Source organism: Triturus cristatus, chromosome 1_2 (assembly GCF_964204655.1).
Source record: "Triturus cristatus chromosome 1_2, aTriCri1.1, whole genome shotgun sequence".
In the NCBI taxonomy this organism is placed as follows: domain Eukaryota; kingdom Metazoa; phylum Chordata; class Amphibia; order Caudata; family Salamandridae; genus Triturus; species Triturus cristatus.
Window position 1 is genome coordinate 839,363,912 of NC_140580.1, and position 26,567 is coordinate 839,390,478.

The 26,567-nt window shown below is 42.5% G+C and overlaps 1 protein-coding gene across 19 annotated transcripts in view; it reads right to left on the reverse strand.

Annotated features, from left to right (window-relative positions):
* Window positions 1-12,598: 12,598 nt before the first annotated feature.
* The window catches only part of EIF4G3 (eukaryotic translation initiation factor 4 gamma 3), a 1,568,346-nt gene continuing 1,554,377 nt past the window's right edge, over window positions 12,599-26,567 (reverse strand). For all 19 annotated transcript variants that reach the window (XM_085608969.1, XM_085608978.1, XM_085608977.1 and 16 more), the window contains 2 exons: window positions 18,789-18,935; window positions 12,599-14,132 (listed from right to left, as the gene is read on the reverse strand). In XM_085608969.1, the coding sequence (XP_085465095.1) occupies window positions 13,951-14,132; window positions 18,789-18,935 (329 nt within the window). In that variant the 3' untranslated portion in view covers window positions 12,599-13,950. The remainder of the gene's footprint in view (window positions 14,133-18,788; window positions 18,936-26,567) is intronic.

Here is a 26,567-nt window from a genome sequence, read left to right on the forward strand (position 1 = left end):
ACTGGTGCAGGAGGTACCCTGGGTGGTATTACTCTTTTAAAATTTTTTATTTATTTTTTAAACTCTGTTTATTTAACTTAGAGAAACAGTGGTCATGTTATACAGCTCTGCACCTCGTATATTACATTTGCATCCTTTTTTCACACGTCTCAGTACATACTTTTCGTCTTAGCGGGTATAGTTACAATATATGCATTTGCAATTTAAACTGTACAGTGGTCTTCTGGGAGGTATTACTCTTTTAAGGCCCTCCATAAAGGCTTTAATTACAGGAAACCTAAAGATAAATGTTGTCTGTTTTGCAAATATGCGGCTACTGCCGCAAGGTGCAATCAAATGGATGTGTAGGCTAGACTGACCAGCATGCTGTAGATGCAAAAGGTAACATATAATATTTTGGATGGAGGCATCTAGTGGATTAATATTGTTGTTACAATATACAACCAATCTTTTCCATTTTGCTACATAACATGCTCTGGTGGTAGGTTTTCCTGCTTCCTTAAGAATAGTCATACAATCTGATGGCAAATTTAAGTATCAAACTCTATGACTTCAGGAGCCAAATTACTCCTTGGGGTTTGGGTGTCCGATTTCTCCATGGTTCTGAGTGAGAAGTGTGGAATTGATATGCAGCTTTTGATGTGGAACCACTAATAGTTCCAAGAGTGAGGTGAACTACGGTTGACGGGCCCATGTGGGAGCCACTAAAATCAGTGAGAGGGAGGTTTGCCTGCGCTTCCGAACCAGAAATGAAAGAGAGGGAGAGGTGGAAAAGCATAGGCAAAAATCCCTGACCAACTCAACCATAGGGCATTGCCTTTGAATAGAGGGTGTGGGAACCTTGAGGCGATGTTTGGGCATTTTTGAGTTGTCCACTGTGGCGAACGCACAAGTTACTTACTTGTGTAATGATATATCTGTAAGAGACATTAGTTAGTGATAGATTCCTTACCTTAAAATATCCCCAGGCGTCAGACTGGATCCGGAAAGTTTTCATCAGCAGTACCCCTGCGCGTCGGTAGGCGTCGTCGTATGGCTCCGCGTATGTCGCTGGCGTCGTAGCCGCCGAGATGACGTCGTCGGAGCTACTTAGACGCGCCTACGCGCGCTGACATCAGTTCTGTACACAACTTTTCCACGCCAGAAGCGCAGAGCCATGTCAGAGACCGACTACTGGTGCAATAGAACTAAAGAACAGTTCGCAGAACGGGGAGGATGGGCGGGCGGTAAGGAATCTATCACTAACTAATGTCTCTTACAGATATATCGTTAAACAAGTAACTTGTGCATCTGAAAGAGACACGTTAGTGATAGATTCCTTACCCAAGAATACATACCCAAGCAATACCAACCCCGGTGGTGGGTCTGCGAAGTGAGATTACACCAGAAAGTCACGGAGAACTGAACAGCCAAAGAAGCCGTCTCTCCGGACCTGACTGTCAAGGCAATAGTGCTTAGTGAAAGTATGCAACGAGGCCCATATGGCCACCTGACAGATGTCTTGCAGAGGGACACCGCGTCCCAATACTGTAGTAGCTGCTGTTGCCCTGGTAGAATGGGTGCGCAGCCCAGCCGGAGGTTCCTTTTTAGCCAGAGAGTAACAGGCTTTAATGCACAAGAAAACCCATCGGGAGATAGTCCGCTTGTGCACAGCCCGGCCTTTCTTGGCGCCCACGCAGCCAACAAAGAGCTGGTCATCCACCCGGAACTGTTGTGTGCGGTTGAGATAAAACGAAAGTGCACGTTTTGGGTCCAGACGGTGGAGCCTCTCCTCTTCCCTTGAAGGGTGCGGAAGCGGAAAGAAAGTGGGCAGTGTGACAGTTTGCCCGAGATGAAAGGCAGAGACTACTTTTGGTAGAAAGGAGGGACGTGGTCGAAGCACAACCTTGTCCGGATGAATCGCCAGGAAAGGAGGTTTACAGGAAAGAGCTTGGAGCTCACTCACCCGCCGAGCGGAGGTGATGGCCACCAGGAAGACAGTCTTCAAAGTTAATAACCGCAGAGGACAGTTATGAAGAGGCTCAAAGAGAGCGCACATCAAGTATGTGAGAACCAGGTACAAGTCCCATTGAGGCAACACAAAAGGAATAGGAGGGAAAAGGTGAGTAAGGCCATTTAGAAACCGATTGACAACTGGAGACTTGAAAAGAGAGGGCTGATCAGGCAGCCTAAGAAAGGCTGAAAGAGCAGAAAGGTAGCCCTTGATAGTGCCCAGAGTAGAACCCTGCTGAGCCAAAGATAGAAGGAACAATAGGACCTCAGAAAGAGGGGCAGCAAGAGGATCTACAGCTTTTGCTGTGCACCATGCCACAATCTTTTTCCACCGACAGGCGTATACCGTTTTAGTGGAGGGACGCCTGGCTGCCAGAATCACATTACAGACTTCAGGAGGCAAGTCAAATGGAATCAGCTGTCGCCGCTCAATCTCCACGCATGGAGGTGGAGGCTGGACAGGTTCGGGTGGAGGATCGACCCCTGTTGCTGCGACAGGAGATCCTCTCGAAGAGGCAGTCGGATCAGGGGATCCACGCTCATACTGAGTAGCTCGGAGTACCAAACTCTTCGAGCCCAGTCCGGTGCCACAAGAATGACTTCGGCCCGGTCGCGTCTGATCTTCAGCACTCTGGGCAGAAGTGGTATAGGAGGAAAAGGCATACAACAGACCGCAACTCCACTCAAAACTCCAAAGCGCAAAACTGCAGACATTGAGCGTTCTCTTTGGTGGCCAATAGATCTAACCAAGGTTCACCCCACTGCTGAAAGAGACCGTGCGCCACCTCTGAGTGAAGACGCCATTCGTGATCCAACATGCACCTGCGGCTGAGTTCGTCTGCCCTGGCATTCAGGGTACCTGCCAGGTGTTGAACCACCAAGGAAATGCCTTGACGTTCCAGGTACGTCCAGAGACGAAGAGTCTCCCGACATAGGGTCCACGACCCCACCCCGCCCTGTTTGTTGCAGTACCACATGGCGGTGGTGTTGTCCGTGAACACCTGCACTACTCTCCCCTTGACAGAGGGAAGGAATGCCTTCAGTGCAAGTAGGATCGCCCTGAGCTCCAAAAGGTTGATATGGAGCCTGGACTCCGCCGGAGACCAGAGGCCTCTGATCTCCGCCTCTCCTATGTGGCCGCCCCATCCCAGGAAGGACGCGTCCGTCACTACTGTGTGCTCCGTTTGGGGAAGGGAGAGGGATCTGCCGCTGACCCAATGCTGGTCCGTGAGCCACCATTGCAAGTCCTGTGCAGTGCCCTCCGAGATCTGGACGTAGTCGGACAGGTTTCCCCGATGCTGCGTCCACTGGAACTTCAGGTCCCACTGCAGAGCCCGCATATGCCATCTGGCATGATAGATCAGCAAGATGCAGGAGGCCGTGAGCCCCAGCAGCCTCAGGGTCTTCCTGACCGAAACCCAGGACCAGGGCCGAAAGATTGCAATCACAGCCCGAATGTCCCGGACTCGCTGTTCGGGAGGATAAATCAAACTGCGCCGTATCCAGAACCACTCCGATGAAGAGGAGCGTCTGAGAGGGAATCAGGTGCGACTTCGGCACGTTGATGGAAAACCCCAGCAAATGCAGGAGGTCGGCCGTAGTCTGGAGGTGGGAGACAACTGCCTGGGGCGAGTCCGCCTTCAACAGCCAGTCATCGAGATAGGGGAAAACTGAAACCCCTGATCTGCACAGATGAGCTGCAACCACCACCATCACTTTCGTGAACACCCGAGGGGCGCTGGTAAGGCTGAAAGGGAGCACGGTGAACTGAAAGTGCTTGTGGCCTACCGTGAACCGTAGCTAACGCCGGTGGGCCAGCAGGATGGGTATATGAAAATAAGCATCCTGCAAGTCCAGCGCTACCAGCCAGTCTTGCGAGTCTAGGGCAGACAAGACCTGAGCAAGCGTGAGCATCTTGAACTTCTCCTTCCGGAGGAAGCGATTGAGGTCTAAGATAGGGGTACCGCTCTCTCTCGGATCTGCGCTGCTGACGCAGAAAAAGAAAGAACTGACATCAGCGCGCGTCTAAGTAGCTCCGACGACGTCATCTCGGCGGCTACGACGCCAGTGACGTACGCGGAGCCATACGACGACGCCTACCGACGCGCAGGGGTACTGCTGACGAAAACTTTACGGAACCATTCTGACGCCTGGGGATATTCTAAGGTAAGGAATATATCACTGACGTGTCCCTTTCAGATAGAGCTATTTGTAAAAAATCCCCACAATTAAAAGTATAGAAGGAGAACTTGGGGATGAAGTTCCCACTCGTGTATTTGTTGCCACATCCTGCTGATGAGGTCGGCAATTTGATTGCCACTCCTGGGAGGTGCTCTGCCTGAAGATTAATTCTATGATGGATTGCCCAACGCCAAATGGTCTGGGAGAGGCATGACAGTTGCAGAGTGTGCCCCCCCTGTTTTTATACATAGTACAAAGCTGCCATATTGTCTGTGCGGGTTAAGACAACTTTCCCTATGAGGTGAAACTGAAAAGCTTTCAGTGCAAGATACACAGCTAAAAGCTCTACATAGCTGATGTGAAGACTTTTGTGCTTGTTGTCCCATTGTCTCTGAATTGTCAAATTGTGGAGATGGGCACCCCAACCTGTGAGAGATGAGTCTGCTGTTAGCACGATATGTGGAAAAGGGTCGATGAAGGGCTGCACTTTTGATACGTTTTGTGTGTTCTACCACTGCAGAAAGAGATGGGTGCCGCTGTCTACCAACACTAGATCTGTTAATTGACCCCGAGACTAATTCCACTGACGTGCTAAGCATTCTTGTAGGGGACGCATGTGTAACCTTGCATGAGGCACTATTGCAATGCATTATGCCATCATTCCTAACAGTTGCATGGAAGTCCTGACTGCTAAGTACTGGTTGGTCTGAAACTGTAGTGACAGACTTTGAATATTTCAAATTCTTTGTTTAGAGTCGCTCCCTCTCTTGCATCTGTGAAGACTGAAGAGGAGACTTCTCTGCATTGACCGTGAAACCCAGTTGGTAGAGTAGGTCTAATGTAGTCCGAGTGTGTTGTAAACACTTTTGGTGTGTGCTGGCTTTGATGAGCCAGTCATTTAGGTATGAGAATACATGAATCTGTTGTCTTCTGAGATGTGCTGCCACTACTGCAAGACATTTTGTGAATACTCTGGGAGCAGTAGTTACTCCGAATGGGACTACTTTGAACTGATAGTGTTTTCCTGCTATCACAAATCTGACATATTTGCAATGTGCTAGGTGAACCGGAATGTGAAAGTATGCGTCTTTTAAGTCCCTTGTGGACATAAAATTGCCTTGCTGTGGAAGTACTTTTTGCAGCGTGACCATGTGGAAATTTTCTGATAGTATGTACACATTTAACATCCTTAGATCCAAAATTGGTCCTAAGGAGCCGTCCTTTTTGGGGATTAGAAAGTACAGAGAATAAACCCCTGAACTTTGGCACTGTAGCGGAACTGGTTCTATGTCTCCTTTTGATAAAAGAGCTTGTACCTCTTGTCTGAGAAGCAGCAGGTGCTCTGATGAGAGATTGTGACTGCGAGGTGGAATATTGGGGAGGATTGCTGGTGAGCGCCAGGCAATAACCATGTTGGATAATGCCTAGCACCCATTTGTCTGATGTTATGGATTTCCAAATGAGGAGAAATTGTTGAAGTCTTCCCCCAACCAGTGCTTAATTTGTAAAATATTAAGTGCCGGGGCACTGACCAGGAGGCCACTGCAGCGTGCACCACCCATCGCCCTTGTAATTGCTGCAAAAACAACAACTAACCATCACTCCCATGTGTAAATGCGACAGCTCAGATTATCCCAGGTCCCCAAAGCTAAAGGAATGTCTGGGAGGTAGGTATGAGCAATTTTAAATGTATATTGTATTCCTAAACAACAGTCGTTCTGCTCATCTCAATTAGATGAGCAGCGCCACCTTGTGGTAGTCTGTTCTAAATATCGTGTTGACAATTAGGTGCCGGTTCTGAGCACCGGAAAGCACCGGCTCAAATTAAGCACTGCCCCCGACAGGTGTTAAATGACCAGAGGGATGTGTAGGCAAGTCACTGTTTATTGGGGGAAGGGGAGTTATGCGTTGGTGTGCTCTTAACCCTATCTTTGAAATTGTTTACTCTGTACCCTCCTCTGTAGAAACCTCTAGAAGAAGATGGTTGCGTGTTGGACTTATATGAGGAAGCATTAGGGTCTGAGGATGTAGTTTTGGAATCTCCCCAGTAAAATGAGCGGCGAAAGGAGCCTCTGCTTGATGTAGACTGATGCGCTCCCATGGATTTCGCCACGTCCGTGTCTATTTTTTCTTCTTTTCTAAAGCCTTGGCAACTTGAGGTCGTAAAAGATGTTGCTTGTCAAAGGGGGTATTAAAAAAATAGATTGCTGGACTTGTGGTTTAAAACCGGAAACCAAAGCCAGGCATGTCGACGTAAAAGAATGCTGGTGTTGACTTCGCTCGCTGCAGTGTCAGCAGCATCTAGAGCACATCTAATAGAAGAATTAAATATAAGTTTTCTTTCTTGGAATAGCTCTTGTGCCTTTTTCTTGTTCTCTTCTGGGAGAAATTGAAGTAGGCCTTCCATCTCGTCTCAGTGAGGCCTGTCATACCTAGCTAGTAGGCCCTGCGTGTTGGCAATTAGCAAGTGGTTAGCCTCTTGAGCAGCCACTTGTTTACCAGAGGCATCAATTAATTTAGACTCTCTATCCGGGAAGGTCCATCTCAGGAGGTCTGTGAGTTTGCTCGTGTACAAGCATTAGAAACTGTCAGTGAGTCTAAGGGTAGCTGTCCTTTAATAAAAACAGGACCAGATGGTGATGTTTTGCATTTCTTGTCAACCCTAGGTGTTAAAATACGGGCACCAACAGGGTCTTTAAAAACCTGACCTGCATGCCTCATCTTGCCTTTCAACATAGGGCGACTCTGACTAGTCCTACGTGAAGACCCTAGTGTCTCAAACAAAAAGTCATCATCCAAAGCCTCTTTTTGCAGTGTAACTCAATGATAAGCTGCTGCTCTTGAAATCAGCTCTTGATAAGATACGTTATCATCTGGAGGTAATGGTTCTGCAGGGTATAAACCTGAATCATTATCCATGGGTGGATCAATAGTATAATCATCCCATGGATCTGTTGATAAAGGAACATTGTCATCGTCAATCATTATCTCCTAAATCAGGCTGTGTATGAGGAGACCCCTGTGGTGTTGTGTGTAGTGGATCTGAGGCAGGCAGTTGCAGTAATGGTGAAAATGGGGAAGATGGTGAAGGTGGCAAAGTAGGGTAGATAGGACTTTCAACAATGTCCTCCTTTTTCTTCAGAGGAATCTTATACCCAATGTCCTCTGAAATATGTTGCTTTTTGAAGGAGTTTTAGCTAAAATGTGTCCAGTATCTGGGTTGATTTTTAGCTTTTTCTGTTTCGGGTCTAATCCGTTATTTATGACATCTAAGATCGGTACCAGGGGATCTGGAAGATCTTGTTTTGATTTTGGCTCCAAAGTTTTCGGTGCTGAACCAGACTTGTCCCTTTTATCCTTCAAAGTGGAAGATTTTAACTCCGAACCAGATTTGTCTTTTGGAGTGGAATGTTTCAGATCCGGAAACAATCTGTCTTGACTCTATCCCAAGCTGGAAGGCTTGACTATTTGTTACGGTGCCGGGCCTGTGGGCGCCATGTCGAAAAAACACATCGTCTCGGTGCCAACCAAGGTCCGAAGGAAGAGGTGGGGCAGAAGCCTTATGTTTAGTGGAAGAGAGTTTATGTGGTAACAGGGCTTTAGTACTCACGGCACCCTGTCCCGCTGGAGCATCAGACTCCAATTCGATTTATAAGTCGGAATCCGATTCTGGGACCGAAAAGGCCGACTCTTCTTCCACAGCTGTTGCTTCTTTGTGTTCGGATTCTTCTACGAAGATATCCGCAGTATGTTGAGTGCTCTGGCACTGCATTTCTCATCGTTGAGCCAGACGATCCCGCAGTATCTTTTTTGATCAAAACGACCGACAAGCCTCACAATGTTCTTCCTTGCGCTCCGGTGAGAGGCACAAGTTGCAGACTTGGTGTAGATCAGTGCAAGGGTACTTCGAGTGGCACCGAGGACAGAATTGAAACTGAGTCCGTTCCATTGGCAGAAGGCTGGACTGACGTGGCTAGGCCCGAAGGCCACCCACGATGTTTTCTACCGAAGATGGAAAAGTTCCCAATCTAATCGATACGCGGGGAGAGGGAAATGCGTATGATAACAATACCATTGAGGGTACAGTGGATTGCGCACCGAGGAGATTCCAAAGGATGGTTTCGAACTGGAGCCCAGCTATACATGTCCAAACCCGATGGCGGAAAGAAAACAATATAACAATGGAGTTGATGCCCATGCACACTATTACCGCAAGGAGGAATCAACCTACCTCGTGACTGGGAAAGACTTGTTAGAAGAAAAACAACTTGCAAACTTTATCCGTACCCAACACTAGATGGCAGGAGTATGCAAAGCATGTGTATCTACAGCACACATACCTTGAACACAATGATACACCTTGCTTTCATGGTGAAGCTATTCCAGACTTCAGGGGCAATTTGAATGGACAATACTCTATATGCACTTCAGAAAATGCACTTCCATCTGCTAACATCTTGAAGTATGGCCTCAAAGGTCCATTTACTCGGGTCCCTTAAGGCCATCAACAGTGGTTCAACAGGACAGTCTTCTGCCTCCACTCCTATTTAACCTCTATATTAACGGAAGGGATGAGGATCTTTAAGATAGGGCAATATATATTCAATAACACAGCCATTGCTTCTCCATGCAGACAAAGTTGTCTTGGTGTTGCCAACAGCCAATGATCTACAATGACTTACTGATATAGAAGTTTCTAAAACCAGGACTGTAGGTCTGGGAAACCTTAAATCCAAGCACATTTGTAGCAACGGTACCTTTTCTAGAGAAGACTTGCTCTTTTTATTCCCGGGGTGTGCTATAATTGGCTCCCTCAAGATGCTGGCAGATGTTTCTGTCTTGTTCAGACAAACTGGGAAACATTTAATTGTATTAGCTATTATCAAAAAGAAATAATGCTATGTTATGAATCAATACAGAAAAAAGCTTCTCCACCACACCATTTGTGAACCCTGCATGTTTAATGTCAAGAAATATGGCTTTCTTAGGAAATTACACTGATGCCTCCCTCAGCTCCAATCATTGCTATTCATTTGGGCATCTCACTCATTTATCCACCAGATCTTAATAGGATTGTCACTTCAAAATATGGATTTCTCTGTGGATAACCACCTATAATGGTCTACCTAAAGCCTTAGTAAAGAATGGTCTGTGTAGGACAATGCTTATACCTTGGCTAAAAAAAATGTGGAATTCCTATGAATAACTGTTTCATCCCTGGAGATAACTAATGGATGTGTGCTTTACTACTGGCCCTGCATTCAGCTGAGGTAGTTTATCCTATTGAAATGCTAAACAGGAATTGTCAATTGCTCACTGTGGGGAAATAATGTGCTTGTTATATACTTGTTAAAACTCTTGAGATTTGATATTTCCCAGGTTTACTTAGTGATTTTCTGCAGGTTGGGCATACTCCTGTGACAGTACTTCTTTCGCAGTGATAATACTACACAGGAAACCTCTAGGTAACTTTATCTTTTGTTCTTTTTGTTTTATGTCATGTCCGATTTAAAAAAGAGAAGGTTTCACAATGTATACTGCCTTTTTTATATCTTTAATTATTCCAGTATTTAAGTGTGTCTCATGATGTTGGGAAATTCTTGGCAGCAGCCCTTACAACCTGTGGTTCCATGTGAAATTCTCCAATTTAGGAAATCAGGTCAACAGACAATAGCTCATATCTAAAGTGACAGGGAGTCATGATAGAGTGGGAGTCAGCTATGTCAGGATCTGTGCTACAAGGTGAAGAGTCTTGAGCATTCGGTTCTGAAAGGCTCGATGAATCTTTGTGCAAGAGCATAATTGCTGGTTGTCAATATTTGCCATAATGCCTGAAGTTTTCTCATCATCTCATATATTGAATGAATTGTTGTGCAGCATATTAGAACTTTGCACTTGCTTTATGTCAGCATATGTGAAGCGGTGTAGTTTTCTTGGCATGTGCAGACATATAATTCAGTGTGAGATAAATGATTTCCCCAGATGATTTTTATTTGACTGGTGTAACCATACTGGTTCAAATAAATATTTTAACTGATTATATTGTGGGTTTTTAGGAGTACATATCTGCATGTGATATATTTATAGATTTTAAGGATTTTTTCCGAATGAAATCTAGATGTAAACTTTTATTTGCCGGTATCAATAACCACTTTGCTAATGCATTATCATATCTATTTCAGTAGACTTGTGTTTACGAACTCTCTAGAAGGATTTTAAAAAAATCATTTTTAAGTGGCCTTAATGGGTAATTCTGAATATCCAGGAATTGTCATGAACAAGGCAAACTGCAGATAAATCAAAAGAACTGGAATCGGCTGAGGGAAATTATGGGTCTTATGTCTTCTCCTTTCACAAACCGAACAGGGGAGATTCAGGTTCCAGAATGGACATTGTAGTACAGTTTCTACTCTTCAATTATTGCACTGATATCAGAGGTTGCAGATACTTTCTTGACATTGGTGGACTTTTCCCCACAAAGCATTGCTCCAAGGCGTGGAAACTTGGAACCATTAGCATTTCCATTGTTTTCTGAACTCTTGATGTTACTGGAGCAATTTAAAAGAACAGCAAACAATTTGGATTTTTCTTACCCCGGAGTTTCCACCTGCAAACAAATTAGCAACAGTAGTACATGCCAGAGAGAAACATACTTTGACTGTTAAAGTAACAGTAACATATATCAAGACAGTTGGGCAACACTCTTCAACTGCTGAATAGGCATACAGTGCATCAATTTCTAATGACCACACAATTTTTCGGCAAATACAGTTAACATCCAAAAATATTGGAAATACTACACTCAAATGTACTTATGGCAAGAAAGGTGCTCTACTCTCTGAAGTAGGTAAAGATACTCAGCAAGCTCTGAATGACACACGTACTTGATATTAGTGACCAGTGACACATCAACTGACCCTACAACATAAGTCAGTAGGTCTAGACTTCCACAAAAATAAAAAATACATCTCCTTGCAAGTGGAAAAAACAAAGTCCCAGGTTCATAGGCTCTTTTCCCAATAAGGATTTTATGAATGATTGGTACTGCTAGTGTAGCGGTTTTCAAACTGGCATGTGAATCTAATCTTCCTTGTGAGCTTTCTGAATTTAGTGCCCATAATCAACTCTAAGGAGAGCCCTACGACAAGGGTAGTATACAATACAAGCCATATTTTACTTTGTCCTCATCTGTGGATCCTGCCATTTTGGTTGATGCTGGTTCAGAAAAGCAGCCCTGGGAACCCATCTTAACTGTGCATGCATTTTTATTGTTACAAGTCACTTAAGAACTATTTCCAGACTAATGTAACTCCTTTCTCTATGTTGGACATTGAAAATGTAGGTGCGTGAAGAATGAAGCCTACTGAGATAAAATAGCTTCATTCTATGAGGCCTCACACCATATCATCCAGAACACAGCTACTGGCTCAGGTCCCACTTTGCTTCCAACCTCGATGACTTGCCATACACCTTTCTCCTGATTATTCTCAGCGCAGCCCCCATACGAGTCCCTGACACATCAGCAAGCAGTACTGTCCTCTTTACCAATTTCTTCAGTCAGGGGAGACCAGATCTTTCTTTGAACATATGCACAATCTGAGGGTGGAGTCTGGCATCTGTAGTTCTTTTATTGTAGCTGGGAAGGTGATAACACTTGGAAGTAGAAGTATTGGCTGGCTGAAATATGTCTTGCCTGAAGTGCAACAGCTATCCAAATAATATTCTTATTTTCCCAGTTTTCCCAACCAAGGTCCATCAAAGGATTTAATGTTGGGTCAATGATGTCTGACTGGAGTTGTCCTACAAGCTAAGAGGTCTCATAGCAGCAATGGACTAAATCAAGCCATTTCTGCTGACTCAGGCCATTAGACTTCTTTCACTGAGTGATAGGCATCCTGGAAGTTGATGCTATAGGATGCCTTTCACTTTCCTTATTTCCTTTCCCTTATGCTTCATGCTATGGCTACAGTAAATTAGGAATATTGCAGACTACTATTTACTCTAACCTATGTGAGGGAGGGTGGAAGATTCACAACTTATAGCTGGAATGAAAAGCACCCTCAAGCACTAGATCTAATTTCAGATATAAGGCAGCGGAATGGAAAATTCAGACTGTAAGACTGTGCAGCAGTTTGCAGTAAAGGATGCAGTTTTATGGGGTGAAACACAAAGGACTTCTACAGGAGCTGCATTAATTTTATTTAGGCATCTGCAACAAGAATGGGCTGAAAATATGGGGGCATTGAAGAGACAGATGCAACAGTAGAAAAATAATATATTTTCTAGTTTTGGTATATAGTTTCTGTCTTTGGTAAGATACCTACATGCAAGCAATGGGGAAGTTGAGGTAAGGGAATGGATCCAACCCTGCTTCTTCCTAACCATCCCTTTAATTAAATTCACCAGATGTATACCCAACTCGTCACTGTAAATATATTGTCATTTACTCTAAGATGGAAATTTACAGAACTGACAATACTGCAGAAAAGCATAGTTACAATATCACATACTACCCATGAAAATCCACACACAAACACGCGGTCACAGCTCTCAAAGCTGGGAAGCTTCTTAGTTTTTTTATATAATTTATCATTCAGACCCGCAGCAGCAAACACCTTAAACAGGAAAATAAAAACCTAAAGAAAACAAATAAAAACGTAAACTGGAAATCAAACGGACAATTGTGTCTCCAAAGAAATACACCCACCCTGGTTCCAATCGGAGGCTTGTATCTTCCTTGTAAACTTACAATGTTCGTTTTTATTTTATTCTTTATATTTTGAAAGTGAAAAGAAAGAATATAGTCTGTTTTCCTTCTTTTGTTTTAAATATTTGTCCTATGTATTTACAGAAGCCATAAGATTGTTCTAATTGCAGTCCCGAAAGCATTAAGAGCACCTTCCACAGTAGAATGATTCCCTTTTATTGTACTTTACAAGATAAATCGGTAAGCACTCCATCCAGAACGAGGAGGACTTTTGCTGTTGTGTGTGGTTGTTAAAATCGTCATTTCCATCTCTTGGCTGAAACTCCTTTAGTTCCAAAGGGTATGCACTGTTTCTCGTCATTTAATAATTTTTGCTTTTGTTTATTTTTGTAGCAAGCTGTGAGGCAAGCAGTAAGATCAGATGACACAAACCAAGGATCAATCGGATGATTTTCCACACCTAACTCACCTCAAATCTTCTCTCTCTTCTACCAACCATTGGAAAGCAAAAAAACTGAAACATGAGCTGTGTACAAAGGGGAGGAGGGCTTAGTTGATTTGTCTGTTTTTCATCCCATCATACCATTTGTTTCTGAAAACTACAAATATCATTAAAAAAAAAACTGATCCGTAAATTCAAGAATCGTAAAATAATAAATAAATTGTATTCTTTTACTACCCCAAAACTGATGTGGGACTTTTTTCCAATAGCTGTGTGGCTTGGTTTAAAAGAAAAAGTATTTAAAATAAGATTTTATAAATAGTGTGATTTAGTTTCAATATTTCACCTTTGTATGTAAAGTGGTCTTGTGCCTCCCCTTCCGCCCTCGTACCTTTTTTTCTCTCTTCATGATCTCAGTTACCAATCAATATTTACTCCCATCCCCCACTCGTGTAAGGGAAATGCTTTATTTCTGACAAGGAATAGGCCTTGCTGCACTGTGATTGGCGATGATGGAAACCTTTTTAAAAAAAAAAATACTTAAATTCTTTCTTGCAGGGGTAGGGTTTTGTATGCTTTCGGTTGCTGCATGTGTAAGTAAATTTAGTTTTTAGCCACGGAAAAGTTTCTAGCTGCCCTCCGACTCCTCTTCGGCCTCCCGAAGCCACGTAAAAAAAGCTGTAACTGATTTTAGTGCTACGCCCTTGCCGTTCTGCTCTGCGGGGTCCTTGCTCGCCTCCCATCTGTAAAATGCGTCTTCTGATATCACTTCTTCATCATACAGGCAATCAAAAAACATCCGTAGCAGATCTGCGAGTGAAAACAGATGAAAGGAGAGGATTAATAGTCAGAAGTAGTGTACACAAACTACAGAAGTTATCACAGGGTCAAATGGACTATCAAATTTGGTTGCACTGGATAGAAAATGAGTGTAAAATGCAGTGCATTTTGTAGCCACCTCCTAAATTGTCAACATGCTATAAAAAGACAAAATCTTCGCTCAAAAAACACCTCTTACCCTCATAACAGAAGTAAAAAATGAAAATGTTGTGAAAGAGTACATATGTGGAAAAAGTGAGAACAAGTCTCACAGAAGATAGAGGGGTTTTACTTCTGGACAATGCAACCACACAGCTAACCTTGCATTCCCAGTCTAATGTTGGTTCAGCTGGAAGAGCCCACCTGAACTATAATCATCACAACTAGGACCATGGTTTTATTTGCAACCTCAATTATATATATAATGGTGTGTGTATACATAAATATAAACATATATCTATAGAGAGAGCGAGATACACTATACATGCAGATGCGCAGTTTAATATTCTATTGCTTACCATTGCAGTGTGGGGGGAGGGCCCATGACTTACAGGAGCAAAGCCTCCAGTGAGACATGACGCCTCTCCCTTAGCAATGGTAAGCACTATATTATTATACTCTGCACTTCTGCTTATATGGTTTATGGCATGGCATTTTTCATGTGCACTTGTTTAAACAAAGGGTACTTAACAAAAATCAAAATGCTAGGGATTAAAACAGCTTGAAAGGGCATTGTTGTGGCTTATACTTCCTTATTTCTGGACAAAGCTATACCTCTGACAAGCTCTAATAAGAGTGAAACATGTCTACATGCCAGGGCTTGCTTCTGTTCGTTCAAGGTTGGCTTGGATGGTATTTTTCCATTACTGTGCCTGGAATGCTAAAAAGCTTTTGACATTTTTCAGATCGGCACTGATGGTACTTGTTAATCCAATGCTTCAAGACTTTGCATGGCACTGTGCTAATCCTGTGCTTAAACACTCTGCTACAAAAATAGACCTTTTAGGTGAACAGATTTGGAGTGTCGGTGGTGTTATAGACTGTCCAATATGAAGGAGTTGCTCTCTGCCTAAAACTTTGGAAGTACTAAGAGTTCCCTGCTTCTCTTTACACACACAAAATCATAGAACTTCAGCAGTTCTAGTTACCTCAAGTAACTAAAACTCACGCCTTCATTATGCACTGCTAATTACCCCACTTATAACATTACTCATGACATCTTCAATGACATTGATAATATCACTGCAACATTTGCCGTAAAGTTATTGATAAGAAAACTATGCATGGTGGGGCGCGAGTTTTAGTTACATTAGGGCACGAGTTATAGTTACTTGTGATAACGCTAACTATAATTTCTATAGTTGTGTGTCTGTAAAATCTGAACCTAACTAGAACGTCCCTCTAACCTTTTTTTCTCAGAGAACTTGTAAGTTTAAAAAAAATCTATTTCCTATCTATAATGTCCCTGCAACCTTTAGTTTTTTGAGTGAATTTTTAATTTTTGTACTGCTATTTCCTTAACTGTAACGTTCCTGTAATCTGCTTTTTTAGTAAATACACGAAGAGAGACATACAGCAAGATAAAGTACATTTGCAGATGTGCAGAGTTTAATATGCTATTAATTACCATTGGAGAATGTATGGAGGGGGATGACTTACGAGTGCAAAGCCTCATTGTGAGAGTTTTTCCCCACAGTAAAGTCATTGTTACAAGCAACCTGTGAGGCAGCAACATTTGCATTTCTCATGTCAATTTTGCTGCACTATGGTAATAAACTTGAAGTTGACCTTTGCACTTTAGTAATTAATGATGAAATCTGCATGGAAAGACCAGTGTTCATGGTCGCAGAAGCTTTTGAGAGGTGGTGTTTGGACATCAGCAACTTCTGCTCTTCAGACACCTTCCCTAGGTTGACTAAGATTATTCACCAAACACGAGACACAGTATATGAAGGTCAGCTGCTTTAAACAGTCGACTGCATGACGCGTGGCTTAAAGTTGGATTACAGTGGCAAAAGCTACCTGATCTAAAGTAAGAAATACTTGGATGGGAAAAAAAGGATCAGGTTCATCTTAGAGGCAGTTACTAAGAAAAGTGGGACAGGATGCAGACTTCATACATAAAAGAAAAAAGGGACCAGCGAATGCATGCATAATCAAAGGGATGGGGGAATGCTGTATATAAATTATGGGATTAGTATTGATTAGAAAAAGCTCTTTATTTAAACAGCTGTAGACGAAGTTTCCAGGTCAACCACTGGTTGGCAAGGATACACACCTTGTGAGAATGGTGGAAAAATCATGATGCAAGAGAATGCAAATAAATCCAGCTATGACAACTGGAAACATCTCTCTGAAAGGATCAATGTATACATTAAAATATCAGAGCAATGGAAACAATATTAAATATTCTGTTTCAGGGAAACAGATGATAAGAAATATCAACTCTTTTAGAGGAGGAGACTTCACTCACATTCTGCTGGCGATGCCAAAAAGCAAGTGTGTAGTTTGAGAAGAACTAAGATGAAAACTAATGCTGCTCTGGAGATCATAACTTTCAGAGATGTCGCTTTCCATGTGACGACCGGTTATCCAATACACTTTCCAGGACCCAATTGTTAACCGTCAGCAAACAACTACTACTGGCATGGTGGAGAACATTCCTACTATTCTCTAACACAGATGTGTATGGGAAAAGGCAAACACATTGGTTATGAAAACAAAATGCCATAATTAATCAGTATGCCGACACCACATATAGTGCTGTTCAGTGCCCCTTTCCGAACTACATGTTCTCCGATATTAGAGAAATGTTATAAATGGCTAAGGGTAAAGCCTATAACTAAGGACATGAGGAGCATCTTTACATTGGGGCTTGGATTACATACTGCTTTTTGGTTAGGCTTTATGCGTGACCGTATTTGCATCAGTGGTTCGGGATCTGGTTAGGTGAGTGTATGTTGGTTGGGTAGGATGATTGTGAAAAATTATATGTATCCGCAATATAGATCTTCAATAAACCAAATTTTTTTTTTGAGTGCGAAGTCAGACTGTGTATGACGCAATGCAGCTTTCACACCATTGACTTTTTTGTGTTAAACTGTTAAAGAATATTTGAATTGTAAAGTTCTGAAAAGATGGTGAATTTTAGGATATAATCCTAAAGATTTTTCTGTTTTTACCACGGCACAGTATTGTGGGAAGTGTAATGGCTTTAAGCAGTTATGCCAAGATGAAATAGCCAAGCACGGCCACCTTAGCAAATCTCGCACATATGGGGTGAAGCAATCTTTTCAAACAGGCACCTTGAAAATCCATGCACTTTGACATTTTTACTCATGAACCAATACCATTTAAATTTGATGAGATCTGAAAAGACGGTGTTGTTTTATAATTGTATGTGGTAACTTATTTTACTACCATAAACGTTTTATGATTTCTTTGCATCTTTAGCTTTGTAATGTGGGCAAGGATAATGGTTTGAATTAACTATGCAACCTGGTAATAAAACGGAAAAAAACCTATTTGAATTGAAAATTAAGTGCTAGAAAAATCATATCTTTTTTTCTACGTTTCAAATGTGGCATTGTTTCACACAGAGCAGTCCTGACCTTTAATCCAGAATCGCACAGTGTGATAATGTGTATGTACCCTCTTTCTCAAATTTTGAATTCATTACATATTAAAAAAAACAGTTTTAGCATCTGGGCAATAGGGAAGGTTATAGACTTGAAAAATGTTCATAGGAATCCAAGGCATTGTTATAGTGTGCTGGTCAATAGACAACTTTTATCAATTTAGGGGAACCCTATTTTTTTAGCACAGTGAGAAATTTGCCAGTTTTACTGCTCTGGTAATCCTAGCTAAAAGATTGAGCTACAACATTTTCCTGTTCTGTGTATGAATGCTTAAGTTAAATGGACACAGCGCGTCATATCTGTGTAGATTCAAAGGTGCAGGGTGAAGTGTGCTCTCCTTGAAGGTTAGAAAGATGTCAGGATGCAGGAACAATTATTTTAATGGACAAAGGAAACAGATGCATTTGCCCTGCACTTCTGTTCAAGCTTAGTTGTGCTTTGATTTGCCATGATGTAAGAGCATCATGCCACTAGGCACTCCCCGACAAACTACTTGAGAGGATTGTCTGCTCTTTCCCATGTACTCATGTTATCGCTTTATTGGCAGTATTCATGGTTTTGAGCTCAGCTACTTTTATTCTTTGTGGGCTAAAAGCTACGGCTATTGACCTTAATTTATTGCTTTATGAGGTTTTATTTATTTTTCTGTCACAGCCCGAAGCAGCCTTAATGAGTGAGCTATTGTCTGTAACGGATGCAATATTTATAACAAAGTTCCATCACATTGTTTGCCCTGTTCTCTATCTTATGTTTCATGGATCAAAAAAATATTATCCCTCAGATGTGTGTGTAAAGCAGCCTTGAAAAAAATCAGCAATTAACTTGAATGAGATGCACAGTCAGATTTTGTGTTGTATTCGGGGAAAATGTGACCTTATAGGAAAGACTTGTTGGGTACTTTGACAATTGATTATTTTGATAATTCTAAACAGGTGAGCTGACAATATTTTTAACCCAATTACAGGCATGTCACCGAGTAGAAGGCAGATAAGAAAAGGTGCATACTTACTGGCAGGTTGATCAAGCTTTGCTATTAAAGCTTGAAGTGCATAAAGTGCTTCTAGTTCTCGCTCTGTATCCGAGTCTAGGTACTTGAGTAAGACGGGCACTCTCTGCTTAATAATCGCAGTGTCCACACGAAAGGAAGAACTGTCCCCTGTACAATAAGAAAAGAGTAAAAAGTACCATTTCAGTCGTCAGATTTAAATATTTGCAAATTTTAGCAAGATTTTTTTTATTTCTAGTTATTATCAATGTTTAGTCTTGGCATGATTACCAGGGCTGATGGAAATCTTAAGTCTTCACCTTATTGTACCTGTATACATTTGTAATTCTGCAAATTTCTAGTTCGAAAAATCTAAAATGAAGTAACCTTTCCATCAAAGTATTCTTGTAGATGTATACATATTTCGTAAATGAAAGAACCCCTTCAAAAATCTTGCCTTTGTCTCTGCTGCCCTGTTGGGACGGTAGACCACAGTCTAAAGATGACCATCTGGAGAGTCTGATATCAAAAGCTACAACAGAGTACACTACAAGTTTCTTGTACATATGTAGAGGGCTGTGCCTGACATAACAGCAACAATATGGCAGAACACAGTACATGAATCTATTAAAAATATTCATAGTGTCCAATTCAGAAGTTAAAAGCCCAGGAAACTTATTTTTCATATTGTTTAATGCAAACAAGTTACTTACCTCAAGTTAGGATCTTTCTGTTAGATACACTACCTTACCATGGATTGCTCACCTGCACCGACCTCTCCCCCCCCCCCCCCTCACCTGACTGAAACCAAAACGTTTCCTACTAATTGCTGCCACACGCCGGTAGGTGTCGCCATCAAACTCTGTGACCACCTCACACTACTTTCACAGAGACAACTCTGAGAAGTATGTAGTTTCCACATCTGTATGCTGATTTCAGTTGTCCTTTTATCCTCGACACCTTCCAACGCAGAACACTAATTGATCTCATAAAATAACAGTGTGCAAGACCTAACTTCTGCCCTTTTTAGAACCCGAATTGTTCACTCCACAGAACAGGGAGGAGGGTGGTGGGCAGTCTGCAGTTAGAAAGAATATCCAACAGAAGGAGCGCAATCAAAAGCCAAGTAAGACATTGGTTACATACCTCTAATTCCAGCTCTCCAACATTGGTAACTTTTATAGATTCACATGCTTGACTCATTCTCAGTCGTCAGGCTGGGAATACCCGTTACATTTAAAATAGCAGGATAGAGTGTTAAAATGGCCATCGGCCCGAAACAATATCATATTTAGCAGCACATCCACCTCATTTGAAAGAACCCAAACGTCAGCCAATGAGATGAAAGCCTAAGTTCATCTACTCCCCCTAAAGGCCACCATAGCTCAGATTTCAAAGCACTAGTGTAATAAGCATATATAATGAAGGAGCCTTTGACCGGAGTTAGAGAGAGGGTCTCATGATAATATATCAAAAATACAAACGTTAGATAACTGGAGTTACTGGTAAGTAATTCATTTCTTCTCCAACATTGGATCTTCTGTATGATCACATGCTTGAATGAGAACAGCAAGCAGTACACATTTTAAGACGTAACAAAAGCGGGACGAAGTCTCACATTTATTAAAACAGGTTTGTCAGTATTGCCTGTCCCACTGCTGCATCAGCTTCTACATCCATGTCTAGGCAGTTGTGCTTTATGAACGTATGTCTGCCCTTTCAGGTGGCTGCATGGCAGAGGTCTTTCAAAGATACACCAGCAAAGAATGCCGCAGTTGATGTCATGCTCCTAGTGGAATGTGCCCTCGCTTTTCTGTTGACAGGGCGCTTAGTTAGCCTTGACATGACAGAAGGTAATACAGGCTGAGAGCCAACAAGCTATCCCCTGTCTGGACAGGGGATGACCTCTTTGTAGTTGTCCAGATGAGACAAACAGCTGGTCTGATGCACGTGTGTTCTTTGTTTTGTCTATATAAAACTGGAGACATTTATGCAAGTACAATGAATGCAACACATTTTCTGCTGTTGTAGATGGATTTAGGAAGAAATATTTGAGAAGAACAGGTTAATTTAAGTGAAAGTTAGTAGCAACCTTGAGTATGAATCTAGAGTTGGTTCTCAAAATTACTTTATCTTTTGTGAATCCGTGGAAAGGTTCCTTGATGGTGAATGCTTGAATCTCACTCACTTTCCTAGCAGATGTCAAGGCTAGGAGAAGCGCTGTCTTCCATGAGACGAATGTCAGATGTGCCTTATGTATCAGTTCAAAAGGTGGTAGCATTAACTGACTGAGCAGCGTTAAGTTCCTTTGGAACTGGTGGATGTTGAATAGGGGAGAATGCTCTGAAGGGCCCTTTCATAAACTGTTTTATGATCTGCTGGAATAAAGTAGATGGCGGCAGTCCAGCTCTCTTGAATCTGCACCCAGATGAACTCAGACTGAAGAATATTTAAGACCATTTTTTAACAAATATGCGAGAATTTGATGAGGTGAAATTCGAAGAGGATGATGATCCTTACCCCTATACCAGATACAGAAATGTTTCCACTTGGCGCAGTTGGTCTTTGTGGCTGCTGAGGCTTCAGCCTGCGTCAAAATATTTCTACAGTCTTGCAGTAGATCCAAATTGTGGTACCATGCTGTCCAGTTTAGTGACTTGGAGTTGTGATAGAGAATCTCTCCATGGTGCCTGGAAAATATCTAAGGATGCACTTTTCCTGGAGTGGCTGGACTTGCTGATAACTGAAGGAAATCGCCGTACCAGCATTGGCGTAGCTATGCCAGAACAATGAGGATAAGAGGGCAATGATCTATCTTTGCCTTCCTCCGCACTCTTGGGATCGGGGAAAATGGAGAAAGATTTGGGCTCAACTGATAAAAAGGGCATTGCCCATTGTCCCTGGATGCCAAAATCTGCTTCGGAATCACCAGCATTTGCTGTTGTCTAGAGTAGCAAACAGATCAATCATAGATCAACTCAATCAACTGAATATGTAGTTGACTTGGTGCAGTTCCCACTTGTGACACTCAAAGTCGCTAAATGAGAGTCTCATTCTGATCGGTGTGGCAGCCCGGAAGGTGTTCTACAGCAATGGGAATCTTGTGAGAAATAGCCCAGTATCACATCAATTGAGCCTCTTCTGAGAGAGTTCTGGACTGCTTTCCTCCGTGCTTGGCTATATAGGACATAGACAACGTGATTTCCATTCGGACTATGACTTGTTTACTTACTAATATGGGGAGGAACTCTTGAAGACCTATATATCGAGAAGTATGATGTCTGCATGCTCCAGGAGACCTGGAGCATGGTTCCCCTATATAAATCTGGGTATACTACTTTTTTTGTTCCAGCTTCTTGGTCAGGCAAAGGTCGTCCATCAGGGGGCCTTCTCATATGGATTAATATTTCTCTGAATTGGTCAATCGTGAAGGGCAATCTCGATTCAGCAGACCTACTACATCTATCGATTAAAAGTCCAACCACAAACATAAAAATGGAGCTCTTTAATATCTATGCTCGAGGGTCTCCTGGGGCCCAAGTATCCTCAACCCTTGCTGGTCTGGATCGAGAGTTATTACATATTTATCCTCTTGCTAACATTATTGTAGCAAGAGATTTTAATTGTACTTTCGAACCATTGAGTAGTGAGGACTTGCTGGGCACGAATGACACAGATAACAAATGGGGTATTCCAACTCTTAATCTAGCTCCTATCAAGAAGTGTTCCCAAAGGGCTATTCAAATGAATGCCTTAACGTTTGAATATAATCTAAGGGCAGTAAACGGCCGGACGCGTTCAGACCAACACGGGGGTAACACTTTTAACAGAATTAGTTCACCATCACGCATAGATTATATCTTGATTAGCGTACATCTATGGGGTGATCTCATAGATATGGTAGTAAAAGACACCCTCGATAGTGACCACAATCCCCTCTGTATGCAAATTAAAAATAAATGGGGACCCAATGACCTTAAAGCGGAGGAGCCCCTTAGATTATTGACAAAAGAGTATGAGCCCTCTAATTGTAACGGTCGGCTTGAATGGCATAAGGTTGCAAATCAGGATGACAAACTTTTTAGTATAATTGAATTATTACATCATAAGATCAAGGAGCTTGACTCATTAGGTGACAATTTAAAACTAACTCATGATTCCTGTTTCCCTGACTTTTATCAAAACTTAATTATAAAGTTGGGACAATTTTTTTCCATCAAGGTCAGCAAAACAGGGAAGGGAAACCGAACAATGCCCAAGAATTCTTGGTATTCGGTTACATGCAGGGATAAGAGGCAGGCGTTATCTGTAGCCCTGAGAGGGAAAGATGTGGGTTTAATCAGAATGGCCAGAAGGGACTATGCTAGATCCCAAGTGGCAGCAAAGCGCGAGTGGGAAGAGACCCCCTGGCAGGACCTCAAGTTAGCCTCACGACAAAAAGATTCCACGCTATTCTGGGAGATAATCAATAAGGGGACCCGTAAAGGTGCTGAACCGTTACCCAATCATATTACGGGGCAACAATGGTATGATCATTTCTATGACCTTTACTCTGGTAAGGCGGATGTTTCATATATAGAAGATGATTATCTCCCCTATACACCGGGAGATTCCTCATTGGATGAACCTTTTGACTTACAGGAGGTAACCCGGGCAATAGGAAACATAGCCCCCGGCAAAGCAGCGGGTCAGGATGGCATACCCAGTGATCTCCTTCTGTATGACCGGAAACCTTGGGCACAGTTCATTTTGCGGCTGATGAATTTTATAGCTAGAGGTCACCCAGTCCCCGAATCCTGTAAAGGGGCGGAAGTTGTTGTGATCTATAAAAAGGGGGATAGGGAGGACCCCGCCAACTACAGGCCGATTAGCTTAATAGATGTGATACAAAAGGTGGTTGGCAGGGTGCTCCTTATGAGGTTAAGTTTATGGATGGAGGAAGGTGATATTTTGTCGCATCTCCAGGCCGGTTTTAGGGGGCGAGTGGGCACGGTGGACCAGGTCTTTAGATTCTTTATGATCTATTGGAAGACCGTGGTCATAGGGAAAGGCAGTTTGTATTTGGCCTTCATTGATCTGAAGACTGCATTTGACCTGGTCCCCCGCCCCAAGCTCTGGCAGGTGTTGCGTGAGTTAGATACTCCCCCTTGGTTTTGGACTTCATTAGACGTCTCCACGAGGGCAATTATGCCAGAATTAGGTGAAGAATTCAGGGACAGCTAACAGAGAGGATCGAGGTAAACAGGGGGGTACGCCAGGGCTGTGTATTGGCACCGACCTTGTTCTCCCTCTTTGTGAATGGGGTGGTAGACCATTTGAGGGAGATTCCGGCCGACGCACCAGCCCTGGCGGGTGAAAAGATCCTGAGTCTCCTGTATGCTGACGACACCCTCTTGCTGTCAAAAAGCCCAAGTGGTCTCCAAAGGCTGTTAGATAGATTTAGCCTATTTTGCTCTGGTCGAGGCTTAATCATCAATACTGTTAAAACAAAATTGTTGGTTTTATCCCCCTCAAAGCGGTTTAGAAATAACATTACCCTTGAAGGCAAACCATTAGACCTAGTTGAGTCTTTCGATTATTTGGGTATACGGGTCACTAGTGACATGAAGTGGAATTCCCATTTGACAAAAATGCTTCTGAACCACAAGCGAGTATCCGGGGCAATTTTAAGAGAACAACTCCTCTCTGTAAGTAAACCAATATCCCCGGCCCTTGTGGTTTATGAAGGCAAAGCACTCCCCTCAGCCCTGTATGGGGCTGAGCTTTGGGGCTTTGAGAACACCACTGACCTAGTAAGATCGGAGAATACGTTTTTTAGAGGTCTGGTTTCCCTTCCAATTTCTACACCACTGAAGCCCCTGTATTTAGATCTGGGCAGACGTTCAATTAAAGATATTGCACTTCTCCGCCCTCTACTTTTTTGGGCCCGCATTAGATCGACCCCAGAGCTGTCTTATTATGCAGCAGCCTTTGGTGACATTATTCAAGCAGATACAGGCCAGAGGGTTAAATGGATTTCAGATCTCAGGCGTTTATTAACCGATATAGGTTTAGGGGAGGCATGGGTTATCCAGACCCCGCCTCCCAAACAGGTTATAAAAAAAGCTTATTGGAACTGGGTGGAGGTGGTCCAAGAGACCAATGCGGACAGGAGAACCCTCACTGAGCGGTTCATGGAACACAAGCCGGTCCGAAAGCTGGAGGCATATCTTGATTTTATTCAAATTCCTAGAGACAGGTCCCTATATATGAAAATGAGAATTGGAACCCTCCCTATTAATGACTTAATAGTAAGTTGGAGGAGGACCGAACGTTTGGCATCAGTACCAGCAGTAGTGCCATGTCCAGGATGTGGAGCTTGTACTGAGTCCATTGCCCATTTTATGTTGGCTTGCCCAGCATACAGACATACAAGAAGTAAATGGTTAAAACCTGTTTGTTTACAGTTGGGCTCAAGTAACTACTTGTCTGTCTTACGCATCCTCAGGACAGATACCACCTCCCTTACCGTGATCTGCGGGGTGGCCAAATACCTTGGATGCGCATGGGCGTTACGTTCAAAGTTTTTAACACAAAAAAATATGGACTAGCTCCACACGAATTGTTTTGTACTATACTGCTGTATATTATTTTATGATATTTAAATTTTAGGGGTTTTCCCCACTTCTTTTATTCTTTGTTTTTTTTATAAAAATGAATTCAACTTTTTATCACTCTGTAAATGAACTGTTGTTGCTAGTTTTATACTAAATCCTACTCATGAATTGTATAAGAATTGATTCTGCTTTTATGATATATTTGTATCGAATAAAGCTTTATACAACCTATATGTATGTCATGGGAGTTTCAACACACTGATGTGAAGTGTCTTTTCTAAATCTGCCCATAGACCTCTGGTTGAGAGTTCTTGTGGGTGAGCTTGCCATTCATCCATAGAGTCCTTCATTCAAATTTGCTGGAAAGCTCAACCACAATAATGCCTGCTTTACCCACCTTGTGACGCTTTAGATTGTATCTTCCTATGATCCTTCAATCGGCTTCCATTGAAAATCCAATTCTTGTTGGAGAGGTCTCCTATGAAGCCTGCAAAATGGGGCATGCTCTTTACACGATGCCCTTACGCCCAACAAGGACTTTTATTGTCTCACTGCAAGATAATCTTTGCCACAGATTACAACTTCTTCATACTTTCCTTTAATGGAAAAAGCCATTCCCAAGTATGTGTTTATTATTGCACCCCAGAACTGGATCTTTATCTGAGGCTCTAAGAATGATTTCTCTCTGTTCAATGTGAGGCCAAGTCTCTGGAAGGGATTGATGAAGCATTTGCCTCTTCCTCCGATAGTGCTGTGGTGAGCCAGTCATCAAGGAATGGGAACACTTAAAGACTTTCTCGTCTGAGAAAGCAGCTACTGAAGCAAGATATTTGGTACATTTTCAAGGCGCTGACCTGAGTCCGAAAGAAAGCGGTTTGAACTGGTAGTGTTGCCTTGCTACCAACAATCAGATATATTTTCTGTGTTTTGGTGAATGGGTATGTGGAAGTATGCATTCCAAAGAGCCAAGGGGGTCATAAACATTTTTTTTTGCATCATCTTGTAGATTAATCATCTGAGAAGACTTTTATTACAAAAAGTTGCTCAGCTGTCTGAGATCCTGGATTGGTCTTCACTGACCCATCTTCTTTTTGATTAGAAAACACAGAGTATAAAATCCTTGGTTTCTTTCTGACTGGAGACAATTTCTATAGCCCCTTTGATAGAGAGGGAAGAGCTCCAATGTATGATGTTAAAGAACAATTTG